This window comes from Piliocolobus tephrosceles, chromosome 14, assembly GCF_002776525.5.
Source record: "Piliocolobus tephrosceles isolate RC106 chromosome 14, ASM277652v3, whole genome shotgun sequence".
Lineage (NCBI taxonomy): Eukaryota > Metazoa > Chordata > Mammalia > Primates > Cercopithecidae > Piliocolobus > Piliocolobus tephrosceles.
In genome coordinates, this window is record NC_045447.1 from 37,769,403 (window position 1) to 37,784,160 (window position 14,758).

The 14,758-nt window shown below is 36.6% G+C and overlaps 1 protein-coding gene across 3 annotated transcripts in view; it reads right to left on the minus strand.

Annotated features, from left to right (window-relative positions):
- The window catches only part of PLPPR1 (phospholipid phosphatase related 1), a 312,263-nt gene that overhangs the window by 25,564 nt on the left and 271,941 nt on the right, over positions 1-14,758 (minus strand). For all 3 annotated transcript variants that reach the window (XM_023201405.3, XM_023201411.2, XM_023201415.1), the window contains one exon: positions 6,843-6,975. In XM_023201405.3, the coding sequence (XP_023057173.1) occupies positions 6,843-6,975 (133 nt within the window). The remainder of the gene's footprint in view (positions 1-6,842; positions 6,976-14,758) is intronic.

The window sequence follows — 14,758 nt, forward strand, 5'->3', positions numbered from 1 at the left end:
CTCTAAGTCTAGTGGCTTTGCTGCTTATGTGGTCCAGAAACAGGAGTTCCATTTTTTTTCCCTTAACATTCTTCCTGGCTCTTTCCTCTTGACCTGTGTACCTGAGCTTCAACTATGGTTCCTGTTGCTGAGTTCTAGAAATTATCTCCATCTACTTATAGGCCCATGTTCTGCCTTGCTCTTGACATTTTTCTTTTATGGTCTAGACTCATGGCTCAGAAAGAAAGTTGGGTGCCTGGGCACTGTTACTTATCTTTAGACTACCTGGGCAGCTTGAACTTCCTTGGTCAGCACATGGAGCTGGCCTGGTTCCCTGGGCATCTGGTTAACTGGGATCATCCCTGTCTTGATTGGTCTGTCCTGCTATGAATTCACTGCCAACTCGATAATTCTCATGGTATGACAGCCTCCCCTTTCCATTTAAAGTTACATATCTGCCACCACAAACTCCTTATTTCCTTTCCCTAGTTATTTTTCTCTGTAACACTTACTTTCTAACACTATAATTTATTTTGTTTAGTGTCTGGCTTTTTCTATCAGGCTATAAACTGAAGGAGGGCACATTTGCATTTGGGTCACTCATATATAGTCAACACCTTAATCTGTACCTAACATCTCATAGATGCTCAATGAGTATTTCATTGAAGGTTGAAAGAACATGACCAGTGCCCCCAGCTGTATTTTAACTATAAATACTGAATGCAAACAGAAATAGACTGATCAAATCAAATAAAATCTCTTTTCTGATACAGTACATTTAAATGACTTTCAAAATCGAGGACTTTCTAGTTCTCAAAAAGGCTGACATTAAGCTTGTCCCAGGGTATCAATTCTTACAACCGTAAAATGCCATGACCTTTGAAACTGCACTTAAAATATTCATGCTTTCACTTAGACCACACTTGATTTATGGAAATTAATTAGCATTACATGAATTAGCTGTTTACCATGGCACTTTTTAGTCTGTCCAGTGCTACCTAATCCTCGGACCTGCCCTGAATGGCAGAAGACTTGGTTGGTATTTAATTAAATTTTTATTAGAAGTGATAATGGATCAACTGTGTGACCCCAAATGAAAAGACTATAATGAATAGCTCTGGATGACAAGCTACTTTAGGTGCGAACAGTCAAATGTTGGCAGATTTGGATCAGTTTTTTAATTAACTCAAAGCAGCTATTCAGGAAGGGAAAGTTAATTTATTTTTCCTTCTATATGGTAAACAAACCAAAAACCCTCATCAAATTCTAATGCTGCCTATTCATTACTTTTCAATATTAAACATTTACTATTTAATAATTGATATTTACAAAAATATTTACACAAGTATATTTGTGAACAGAATTGAACTGAACTTCATATTTTTTTTTTGTGGAAAATGTAACTTCCTTATTTAGTCATTGCCACTGAAAAAGAAATGTAGATGTTTAACTCTCTCGAGAACATAAATCTGTATTGCTGTTACTATGCAATGTAATGTAGTAGCAAAGGAAACGGTATAAAGTAAAAGAAATGAAGAGGGAAAAAATGAGAGAGAGGAGTCTTCATACATGTTACTAATTTGATTACATTTGTTTTTATAAAGTATAGGTAAAATCTGTTAATTTAGCCAGTTCCTTTCCTCCCTTCCCACACTATATAACTTGAGAAATTATACAATGGTTTAGAAGGAAGTGGATAGAGAAGTTTAGCTCTGATGTTTTATGCTTAAAACCTGGGAGGACAGGCAGCCTTCTTATAATGAGAATCTTGGGGAAAAAATTTATTGTTGGATTTGTGAATCAAAGGAATTTAATACTCTCTGTCAAAGTCAACACCATTAGCATTTGCTAAAGGAGGGGATGGTTGAATTTGAATGTTTTCTCTTTGACTTCACTATTCTTGCCATTATCTCATTTAAAACTTAATTTGGATCTGTGGGGTGAAGCAGAAGCCTAACCTTCAAATCCATGCCACACAGAGACAAAGAATTAGAGAAGCAAGTTGACATTTTTCCTCTTCTATCCACACTGCAGACTATGTTAGAGAACTTGGCCATCCTTCTGGATGGCCTTTATTTTGCCCTCACTCTTTAAAAAATTTATCTTTAGTTCTTTTTCTGATTTCTAAAAGTACACATATTCAGGATAAAAAATTAAAATTACAGAACATTAGAAAGCCAAAAATTATTTGCCCAATTTGCTCATCATCCTACAATTCAGAAGTGACAACAGCTAATTTTTAGTGTATTTCCCTTCAGTCTCTTTGCTATGGATAACACACACACAAATACACATATACACTTACATAATGTTGTATTCTTTTTATTTAAAAACAATTATGGATTCATAGTGTTTTGACTTCACATATCATGAATATTCTATATGAAAAATTCTTAATACATTTTCTGAGGTTGCAACTTAAAATGGCAGCATTATTTCTTTTCAAAAATGAGAGATATCTAACTTATAAAATAATTTTAGTCCACAAAAATTAATCTACATTTCCAATTTTTCATTAGGGTTAAAAAAAGACCATTATTTGTAAGGTTATTGAAACACACTGTCAAATTGCAATGCAGAAAGGGTTAAATATCAATTTACTTTCACCAGAATTGTATTACAATCCCAAGTTTTTTCATCTTTTACAGCATAAAGCCTTGTTTTCTTAAAAACTAATTCATTGGCCTTTTTTTGCAATGTGAAGTTGATATTTTTTGGAAAATACTATTTGTAGTGGATTGTAGAATAATTACATAAACTGCAAGAGAAAAGTCATGCCATTTCAGGTTCGTTAGAATGGTTAGCTGAAACAGTTGTCATTTTCCAACGTCACTTGCGTAGTATGTATTTTGGTAGCTTTGGGGCTAGAAAAAAGACTAAGCTCTTCAAAATAAGTTTTTCTAGTTTATTTTGATTACTCCCTTATTTTACTCTAATATTTTCCCAAAGAAAACATTTCCATTTAAACAGCCTTTATTCTAAGTAGTACCCTTTCTTGTGAAAAAAATTCACATATACTCAGAAGAAGTTACCCTTCTCAAGATAAATAGACCCATTCCTTCACCCTTCCTACATGAAAAGTCAGAACAGACTTCTCTTTCTCTTAGAAATTACCTTATTTATGCACTTTAATTTCCTAGGACTAAGCTGAAAGTGGTAATAAAGTTAATTAAACAGAAGGCAAATGAATGCTTAAGAATCAGCATTTATGAAACTAGTTCTAGGCAAATCTGTGATTTAGCAAAGTTTATATTTGCTTTTCATTCACCCTAATAAAGACATACCCAAGGCTGGGCAATTTACAAAGGAAAGAGGTTTAATGAAGAACTTACAGTTCTTGTGGCTGGGGAAGCCTTGCAATCATGGCAGAAGGCGAGGAGCAAGTCACGTCTTACATAGATGGCAGCAGGCAAAGAGAGAAAATGAGGAAGACGCAAAAGCAGAAACCCCTGATAAAACCATCAGATGTTTTGAGACTTATTCACTACCATGAGAACAGTATGGGGGAAGCCACCCCCATGATTCAAGTTATCTCCTACCAGGTCCCTCTCACAACATGTGGGAATTATGGGAGTACAATTCAAGATGAGATTTGGGTGAGGACACAAAACCAAACCATATTACCTCTCAAAAATCATTTTTTGGCAACTTATGTGCCAGGTACTTCGAAGTATGCAGTTGATACAGAATGCAAAAGATACAACTTCTGCTTTCCAAGGGATCACAAATTAATAGGAGTAACAGATTTAAGTAACTATAGTAACATGAGAAATGCCTATAACAGATGTAGGCGCAAGGCTCAGTGGAGGCCTAGAAGACAAGGCAACTAGTTGATGGGATTGATAAACAGGTAATGTCTAAACAGCATTCTGAAGATGAGTAGGGTTTGGCCAGCTTCTAAAGTGAAAGGGTGGCAATAGAATATTCTAGGCTGAAGGAGCAGCACATGTGCAGGTACTGAGGCAAGGCTTCACACTTTCCTTTGGAGGGCATGTGAAGCTGTTTAGCATGATGGGAGAGGGTCTCACGAGGGAGTGGCTCTGGATGAGGCTGGAGACATGCGAGGACCTCAGATTGTGAAGGGCTCTGTAGGCTATGTTAAGAACAGTAGAAATCTATTGAAAGGTTTTAAGCAGAGAATTGACTTTCTCATACTTTTGCTTCAAAAAGATCAATAGCTACAAAATGGTCAACAGATGGTAGCTTTGTGGGGCTGGGGTGAATGCAATGATATTGCAAAACAAGATGTAGGGAGACAAGAACTTTTAATCACCTAAACCAGTGGTTCTCAAACTTTCCATGCATCAGAATCACATGGATGACTTGTGAAAACACAAATAATCAGACTTAATCCCCATATTTTCTGATTTAGCAGGTATAGAATGAGGCCTAAGAATTTCTAACAAGTTCCCAGATGGCGTAAGGTGTCTCTCAGGTTTTTTACTTGAGCAACTGGGTGGATCCTAGAGTCATAAAAAACAAAAGAGGGAAAGCATGAAGCAAGTGCTTTTTTTTTTTTTTTCCCCTAAACCCAGCAATCCCCCTAGCCTTTCAATGCTGTTTCCTCTAATTCTCCAAAGTTTAAATGTTACCTTTTGGCTATCTCTCTGCTCTAGCATCCCTTCTTTAGAAGCAGAATCTCATGATGCTGAACTCTAACTCACCTTATTTGAATGTCTCTGGCTTATCCTCCCAAGGTCCAGATCTCTATTAGCTTATGACAGATCCAAATGGACTAATGTGTCATTGATTATAAGTGGGAATTTGATGCTCCTCCAGGGTGACAAATTTCTACTTTAACAGTGGTCTTCCTGAACCATGCCTCATTGCAATGTGGTGTCTCAAGTGGGAGTTTTAGATACCACAACAGACAATCGAGAGGACTGGTTCCTGGATGGTAGGGATCTTCTGGCTTCCCTCGATGAACAGAGACTTGTGCTACTATTGCATAGAGGCCTATACAAATGACAAGTGCCAGTCAAAATTTCTATTCCTTGGACCCTGCTCCAGGTGTTTGGGTCACAAAGGGTGTAATTTATCTTTGCTAAGGGAAATAGCAGTGACTTTTAAAGGTATTCCAATTTAATTGTAACAAATCTCTGTTTTAAATAACTTGCTGTAATTACATGTACAGGAAGCAGGTTGGACAGTGATCATAAAATCTTCCCTGAATCAAATTATGTACGTGTGTGTGCATGCGTTACTCCTTGGGAAAAGTTACTTTACCCCATTTCCTGTCAAGATTCTTCATATGTACAACTAGGACTATAAAATACATTGCAGGGGCCGGGCATGGTGGCTCATGTCTGTAATCCCAACACTTTGGGAGGCTGAGGCAGGTGGATCACCTGAAGTCAGGAGTTCAAGACCAGCCTGACCAAGATGGTGAAACCCCTCTCTACTAAAAATATAAAAATTATCCACCATTAGGGACAGTCACCTGTAATCCCACCTACTCAGGAGGCTGAGATAGGAGAATTGCTTGAATCTCGCAGACGGAGGTTGCAGTGAGCCGAGATCGTGCCACTGCACTTCAGCCTGGGGAGACAGCAAGACTCTGTCTAAAAAATAAAATAAAATACCGTACAGGGTTTTGGGTAGATTAAATGAAATAATGTATGTAAAATGTCTAGTTCAGTGTTCTGTATAATAAATATTGTCTTCTCTCCTCACTTCCCCTTGATCTCTTATCTTGCCCCTCTGGGAAGTGATCAAACTCTGGACATCTTTGGAACAAACCATTGTTTGGAATGAGTGAACTAGACAGTAGTGGCATCATATTGACCAGGGTATACCCGTAAGCCAATTGCAAACTTCCATTGTCTGCAAAAATTTTATTCTGCAAATAACATCAAATGCCTGAGACTATTTTAATGCTAAGGGTTACTTCTTTTAAATAAGATTTTCTTAGGTTTCCCACTGCACTATTTCATTCATTTCCACTCCAACCAGACAAGTTATTACATATTTGATTTTGATGTGGTATTTGCTTATTACTTGAAGAAATTCAATCCTTTCCTACAACAGGAAAAAAAAAAAAAAAAAAAAGATTAAGGATTACCAAAAGGCTTGTTGAGAGCATGACCCTCACTTTCTCAGTTGTCAGTTCTCTTGTTCTAAATGGTATCATGGCTCCCTTAAACATCTGGTCAGTAGGCATTTGTAGGATCTCATTAGAATACTGTAATAGTTATCATTTATAGAGTACTAAATGTGTAAGAACTTTGTAAGATCTCCATTCCTACCTGTACCCATACACATTTATTCCCATATCTGCAATTATTAATCACTAGCACCTCACTTTTCATAAAATTCCTAGAAGGAGGGATGTAGAATATGCCTTCATTATTCTCTATCATAAACACTAATAAAAGCATTTGTTTTCCAACTTGAAAAGGCATATTTTCAAGAACCTGATGGCTGAGATTTCCCACTCTTTGTTAAATTCCCTGCATAACAAAATTACTGGATGGGAAATCTCTGTCAGGAAATTTGATTATTTCTAAATTTATTTTACTGGTGTACCCTGATGCTCCCTCACCCCAACCCCTTGCCTGACTCTGCCAAAAGGTGTATAGCAATATCCAGTCAATATTAAAACATATGTCCAGGAGAATCTCAGGTAACTACTGTGTGTGGGGAAAATCGGTTGAAATCATTCATAAGACAATTTAAGAAGCACCACTTCAAGGGTCAAAATTTTGATGTGGCAGTAGGATCAGGCTCAATTTCTGCACTTAGAAAATCCCCAAAACAGCCCTTGTTTTTAATGTTGATACTTCCATAGCTTATTTTATCTAGTGATTGCCTTTAGTAATTTTACTTTTATGTGAGAGCTTAGTTCAGCACCGTCTTGTACTCACCTGTGAATCTTATGATCCTTCGAAGTAAGGGGTTCAGGTAACAGCATTCTCCGGTCAGAATTGTTTTCTCCTGAGCAATCAGGGATTCTCTTGTTGATTTTATGAAATACATGGATATCTCACCAATAAAAATCTAGGGAAGGAATGTTTAAGAAATGTCAAGTTGGAGATCTGTTTGATAAGAGAGGCCCATGACTTTAAAAACAAAACAAAAATGTTGAGGAACCACAATCCTTTTAAAAGGTGTTGGGGAGAGATGTTGAATTAGACAGTAATTTGCATTTAACACTTCAAAAGAATTAGAGAAAGTGATAATTGATCATTTCAGGTAGAGTTTCAGCCTATAATATTAAATTATAAGGTCACATGGAAACAAATTGAAATAAATTGTAATAGAATTTATGACAAGGTTCATGCTGGGATTGAATTCTTTTTCATTTCTGTGTGAGTTGCAATGATGAGGAATGATTCAGACTGCCAATGTGCCCAAGGAGGCATTATATACACACATTATAAGAGGTTACAGTAAGACCTCACTTTATACTAGTAGGTTTTTGAAGACTGGAACTTTAAGTGAAATGCCATACTTTATGCTGTAAGAATTTAACTCTTGTTTATATCAATTAGTCTATGGTAAAATTAGTTTTGTTATATAGCACATTGTTTTGCTTAAACGTGCAGTTTCCAAAAACCTATCCACAATATTAAGTGAGGACTTTACTTAACTGCATTACTTTATTATTTGCCATTATGATTATTTACATTCTGAATTCTTATTTGACCATATTTGCCTCAGATATATTTCTCCTACCCTGAACTGGTTGACTCTCCCTTCTTTATTATAGGCATCTCTCTCTTGTTAAAACTAATAAATATATGTATTACCCTTTAAATCATAACACCCTTATGTAGACTGGAAGCTCCCTAATAGCAGGGACTATATCTTAATAATTCTTTAGTATCCTTATAGCACCCAGCACAGTGTATTCCCCTTTAAAACAAGGAATTGTCAGGAGACAAGTTTTCACGAATAACGACACTGCCATAACTGAAGATTGAGACTCATCAAAGAAGAGTAAAATGTTAATTACCATCATCTATTAAATAGATGTTTAATAGGTGTTAGGCACTTCAGCATAGTATTTTCATGCTCACAAGATCCCTCCTGTAGGCCTAATTATCCTTGCTTTACTGTTGAGGAGTGAAAGTTCAGCAAGTTTAGGTAATTTGCCCTCCAAAGCATATGGATGGTGCATGGGGGCACAGGAATTAGTTTACACATCAATTGGATTCCAAAGTCCACACTTCCCACTATTCATATGCCATTTTGATTTTTCCTCATCCTAATTTTAATATTTCCTCAGAAGAATGTGACTTCATAGGTGATCTTCTTTGCTGTACATAGACCTGTGATTTTAGAGAAAATTATTAATGTTTTAATTCCCACACCTTATATTTCTCCTATCATGCTGGAATATCTGTTTAGATGGATAAAGATGATGACATAATGAAAGGCACATGGGTAACAGCAATTAAACATACAATTTCAAAACTGGAATCATTTATAAAGTTGTTCTTCTCCCTTTATGGGTTTCAGGAACTCAGACACACACAGCCAGATAGCATCGGAAGCATCTCTAGAATGTGGCCTATGGTTCTATTTCCACTACACTGTTCTACCTCAAACTTTAACAGCATATGTCTTTAGCATTTAAAACATGCTGAATTTAACCTGTTTTGTTTTCTCTGTTCTCAATATTAAGTAAAGTTAAGAAATATTTTTATTAAGACATTACCACGGACAAGTGTAGTGGTTAAGAGGGAGAACTCTGAAGTCAGGGTTTCTTGGCTTCAAAGCTGGGGTTTGTGATTTATTAGTTCTGATGACCTTGGACTAATTAACCTTTCTATGCCTCAGTTATCTGTATAAACATGATAACAGTGTCTGTCTATAGGTTTAATAAATATACACATATATGCATATGCATGAACTGGTTAGAATATCACCATAATATGTACTATATTACATAAGAGGGTGAAGTTGTTATGAAATCAATTACAACTGCATTAACATTGTCATCATTATTACTACTATTATTACAAAGCACTTTGTAATATCACTGAGGATGCAGATTCCAAGATGATAAAAGACTTATAACCTCCATGAGTATATAATCTACTGAGGAACACATACAAAGATCTTATAAAATCAGTTTAGGTCTTATACATGTTACAAGGACAAAGTGCTAAGAAGCCAAGGCTCCTGGGTAGAAGGGGATTTCTCTCCTCCAGGAAAGTCAGTTTTCATCCCTAATGCCAAATGGATCCCATGGCTAGGAGACTCTGCTGCTTGTTAGGTATGTAAAAGATGCCTTTTCTATTTACAGGAGGGCCTTTTGCTTCCTCTGCCAAGAGTACTTGATCCAGACATCTATTATGGTTCTTACCCCATGACATGGAAAATCTCAGTTCATCCTAAAGACACTGAGTTCCTCCAGTTGAGGGCCACTAACATTTGTAATTTTGCTCCTACCCCTGCCTGGAATCTGAAATGTGATTGGTTCCTTCTCTTTCTTTTTAATTTTAATTTTAATTTTATTTAAAAGGAAAGAAAGTAGACTGAACATTTTCTGTGGCTTAAAAGATTCTTGCTCTTATAAGCAACAAGGCCCTTGGCATCTCTGTAGCTCAGCAAGGCTTTTGGAGTTCTCCTTAATTCATGTCCAACTTCCCTGGAATTGTCCTAAATCTGGATGATGTGACCTTGAAATGGACAGTGCTGGTTCAAATTGACATTAGAGAGAAAATGGGGAAGGGAGAAAAAAACAGAAAAACCACTGAAAAATAGAAAAGTCATTCAATGTACAGGCTAAGATGATTATAATAGTCGTAAGCTACTTTAATTATTTTGATAGAATGCTGTTTTAAAAACTTTAGTAATATTTAGTCTTAGCCATACATTTATTATGACTACATCTTGGCCAGACGTTTTTTAACTAAACAAAATGGTCCTTAGATTTTAGATCTGAAGATCTTATTTTACAGCTCTGTCACACTCTAAAAGTAACAAGACTTCCTTGGGGTTCAGTTCAGCATCAGCCTCAGCAGAAATAGAGCAGATGTGTGGAATTAACACATGGTACCATGGTGTTATTGGTTGAATTAGAGAAATCCACAAGGAAGGGCCAGTGAGGTACAAGACAGAAGCAAGGCATATGTAGGTTGCAGGTGGGATAGTGGCTTGGCACTGGCACAGAGGGAGCCAAGCAAGTAAGAACTGGAGTGGAAAGTAGGCAGGAAAAATAGAATTCGGAGTCAAACAGGCAAACAATCACCCAGCATGGATCACCTTGGCAGGAGATGCCTGTGCCTATGGTTGTGCAGAGTTAGAAATATTATGTGCTTAATATCCCTTGGAATTAACAATGAATTGATGCTTTACTATATAAAAGTATTTGAATAGTTTCTGGAACTCAGCCCTCTCTCTTTTCGTGTAAGACCTATCTCTGCCAAAATAAAGTGCCAAGGGGCTTTGTTTGTCCCTAATATATATGATGGCACTACACTACTGTTTTTCATCTCAGTGAACAGATGGGGATAAATTCACACATGATTGGGTAAATGAAGTAGTATTTCCTTGAGGGAACTTTCCCTGCTCTTGCAGACTAGATTAGGTATTTTAATTATACATGAATCTCTTACCTTATGTTTCTCGTTTCTAGCTCTTATCACAAATAATTACATAATATTGTTTTTCTTAGTTATGGGATGTCCTGCTTGTCTTATTCTTGGTTGCATCCTGAGCCCAGACCAGTGTAAAGTTACACAGTAGTTGGTCAGCGTTGAATGAAAATAAGCATATAAAGTTAAAGAAGGTCCTTGAGAATATAGGTTTAATGAAGCAGACTTAAAAGAAGAAACAGTGATTTCCATTACTTTTCAGACCTAATGAAAATGTGACCACCTTAGTAGGGAAGACTTTGTCAGGCTCTGTAGGAAAATTAAGAGGCTGTCCTGTCACTGCCATAGTGCACTATACAGATCTCTAGCCCGACATCTACCCAACAAATGGGATTACTGTTTGTGTGTCCCTCTCCATTTGTCTGTGATGTCTTCAAGGGCAGAACTTTTGTCCTTCCTTGTACAATGCCTAGAACAGAACCTGGTATACAGTAGGGGCAATATCTGTTTTTGTTGTTTTCTACAGCCTAATCTTGGAAGTGAAATATTTGTTGGAATAAATATAACATTGAATCCTTAAAGGATTTACTTTTTGATAGAACACTCCAACTTTAATTGCCCTGAAGATGAACACTTGAGGAAGACTGCACTATGTGCCAGAAATCCCAGAATTCTGGCTGTATTGCTTAAGAATAAATAACAATCAGAGAATAAACTGTCTCTTTTATAGTATATTTATTTATTTATTCATGTAGTTCTCAACAATTTGGGGGAGGGGAACACCCACTCTGTGCCTGGCATTGTACCAGCACTGGAGACACAGAAGTGGACACATACCTAGTAGGGAAATACAAACAAATCATAATGTGATATGACATAAGATGTGTATACATATAGGTTTCTGTCCCCAGTTCCTGAAACAGAGCTCTTAAGACCTTTGTAATTCCCTATGTGATTGATTGGATCATCTTTTGTTCTAATGAGACAACTTGGTGAGCTCTGGGTACCCTAAGGGTAGTGGTTGCCAGGGGAACCAACCATGTGCTTAGAGGGTTGGAACTTTCAGCCCCACTCTCAATTCTGGGGAGAAAAAAGGGGGCTGAAGGCTGAGTCAATAACCAGTAGCCAGTGATTTAATCAATTGTGTTTACAAAATGAAGCCTCCATTAAAACGCCAAATGGACTGGGTTCAGGGAAGTTCTGCATTAATGAACATAGGGAGGTACCCACAGGGTGGTGAGTCCTGAGAGAGCATGGATGCTTTGTGCCCCTTCTCACATACCTTGCTCTATCCATCTCTTCCATCTGGCTGTTCATCTGTGTGCTTTGTAATATCCTTTATAATAAACGGGTAAAATATTAGCAAAGGGTTTCCCTGAGTTCTGTGAGTTGTTTTGCAAATTAATGGAACCAGTGGAGGGGGTTGTGGGAACCTCAGTTTATAGTTGGTTGGTCAGAAGTATAGGTGACAGATTATTATTGCAAGTGGTGTTAGAAATAGAGGCAGTCTTGTAAGATCAAGCCCTCAATCTATAGCATCCAACACCAATCCCGGGTAGACAGTGTCAGAATAGAGATGAATTAAAGGGCGCCAGTTGGAGAACTGGTTTGCATTTGAGAGAAATATATCCACATCTGGGTTACAAATGTTGTGTTGACTGTGTAAAAGAGTAGGAAAGACTTTTTTCCCCCCCTTTGGAAATGTCATGAAATCACACATGATTACAAAATAAACCAAGGAGGTGGGAGAGTGACAAACACATGAGATAATAAGAAAAAAGAAGCATTGCTTGTCTCAGTGATTTCAGAAGCCCATTTCCTACTCTACAGAAAATACAAATTCTAGAAATTCTCCATTCAGTGAGGCTTTTCAATACTTACACAAGGGGATAAAAAAACAAGATAGTGACAAAATTTACACACAACCTATCTTCATTAAAACATATGAGTGTGTACACACACAGATCTAAACAAAAGCACACCAAAGTATAACAGGCTAAAGAGAACTTACGCAACAGAGCTGGGACTCAAATTCATAAGTAAAATGTCCTAATACTCTCATGTCAAAAGTGATAAGTGGTATAAGGATTATTACTGTCAGCCAACAACAATCAAAGAGCAAATGAGATATGGAGCATAAAAGAAAAATCAGAGCAAGGGTATATACTAATCTGTCTAGTTATTGGCATAAGGCCTGGATTATATTAAGTGATAATGTCTGTATAAGAAATACAGGAAGGGAAGAAGTGGGTCATTTTATAATTAAAATATAATGAGATATTCCTAGCTTTCAGTTAAAAGTGTGATGAACATAAAATATGCTTATGAAACAATCCAGCTCTCACATGCAAATGAGTAGGCTTCAGAGATGTTCATTTTCCTGTATTTTGCTGACACATAGGATGGTCCATTCACTAGGTCCCATAATCTCATATAGAGCCCAATTCTGCTTGAAGAGAGAGAAAGAAGCCAGGAAGGTAAGGGGTCTTTCTTCTTTATGCCAAGCCTTTAGCCCACACTGGATGCTGTTTTGCTCACTATGGCAGACTTGTGATTCTGGTTTTGGCAATGGCGGGGGTCCTCCATCTGTACCTTTGCCACCTCACTTTGCCTCAATCTATTACTCTAATGAGGGAGCATCTGGGTCATGTGGGACTCTCCATATGTTCAGACCTGGTTGCCTTGCCTAATTTTGGTCTTTCTGATTGTTGGATAACAAACACCGTAACACTCATGGCAAATGAGTGTATTCTCCAGTGAGAAATGGTCAAGGCCAAACAAGATCTGGCAGTGAATGAACTGCAAATGGATATCATTGGTCCATTTCTCATCCCCCAACTTACGCCAGCTATAATCCCAACTGACACATGACCTTCAGATGATAGTGACTATACTTTAAGTAATTAAGATAACTGTTCTATCTTGATGAAGTTATCTTTTGAATATGAAAACCAAAATGTAAACCAAATAACCCTGAAACACAGTGCATCAGTTTGGCATGTTATCTTTTAGGCTGTGTTCCTTCATAAATTTTATTTTTTAAAACTCAACAGATAAAATTGTAGGTATTTATTGAGTACAACTTGATGCGTTAAAGGGTATGTACACTGTGATATTAATAAATCTAGCTAATTAACATATGCATGATCTTACATAGTGCAAACACTTAATATTCACTCAGCATTTTTCAATAATATATTTTGTTATTTATAGCTACAGTATTGTATAATAGATCTCTTGAACTTATTCCTCTCATGAGATCAACTTTTGTATATTCCACATATAAGTGAGATCATGCAGTATTTGTCTTTCTGTGCTTGGATTATTTCACTTAATGTCCTCCAGTTTTATCCATCTTGTCACAAATGACAGAATTTCCTTTTTAATGGCATATATATCACATCTTTTTAAATCCAGACACTGAGGCAGATTCCATATCTTGGCTATTGGGAATAATGCTGCAATAATATGGCAGTGCAGATATCTCTTTGATATACTTATTTCATTTCCTTTGTATATAAACCCAGTAGTGGTATATAGACTGTTACTAGATCATATGGCAATTCTATTTTTAATTTTTTGAGGAACCTCCATATGGATTCCTATAATGGCTGTACTAATTTACATTTCCACCAGCAATATGCAAGGGCTACCTTTTCTCCATATTCTCACCAATACTTATCTTTCATCTTTTGATAATAGCCATTCTAACAGGTATAAGATTATATCTCAATGTGGTTTTAATTTGCATGTCCCCGATGATTAGTGATATTGAGCATTTTTTTCATATATTTGTTGGGCATTTGTCTTTTAATTTTTTTGTCTATTTAGGCCTTTTCTTCATTTTTAAATTGGGTTGTCTTGCTATTGAGTTGTTTGATTTCCTTCTATTTTAGATATTAACCCTTAGTAGACATATGGTTTACAAATACATTTTCCCATTCTGTAGGTTGTCTCTTCACTTTGTTGCTTGTTTTCTTCACTGTGCAGAAGCATTTTAGTTTGATGTAATCCCATTTGTCTATTTTTTGCTTTTGTTGCCTGTGCTTTTGGGTTCATATCCAGAAAATCATTGCCTAGACATATGTCATGAAGCTTTTCTTCTGTGTAAGACCTCATTGTTTTAGGTATTACAATTAAGTATTTAATCCATTTTGAGTTGATTTTTGTGTATGTTGTGAGATAAAGGTTTATTTTATTTATTTATTTATTTTTTTTGAGACGGAGTCTCGCTC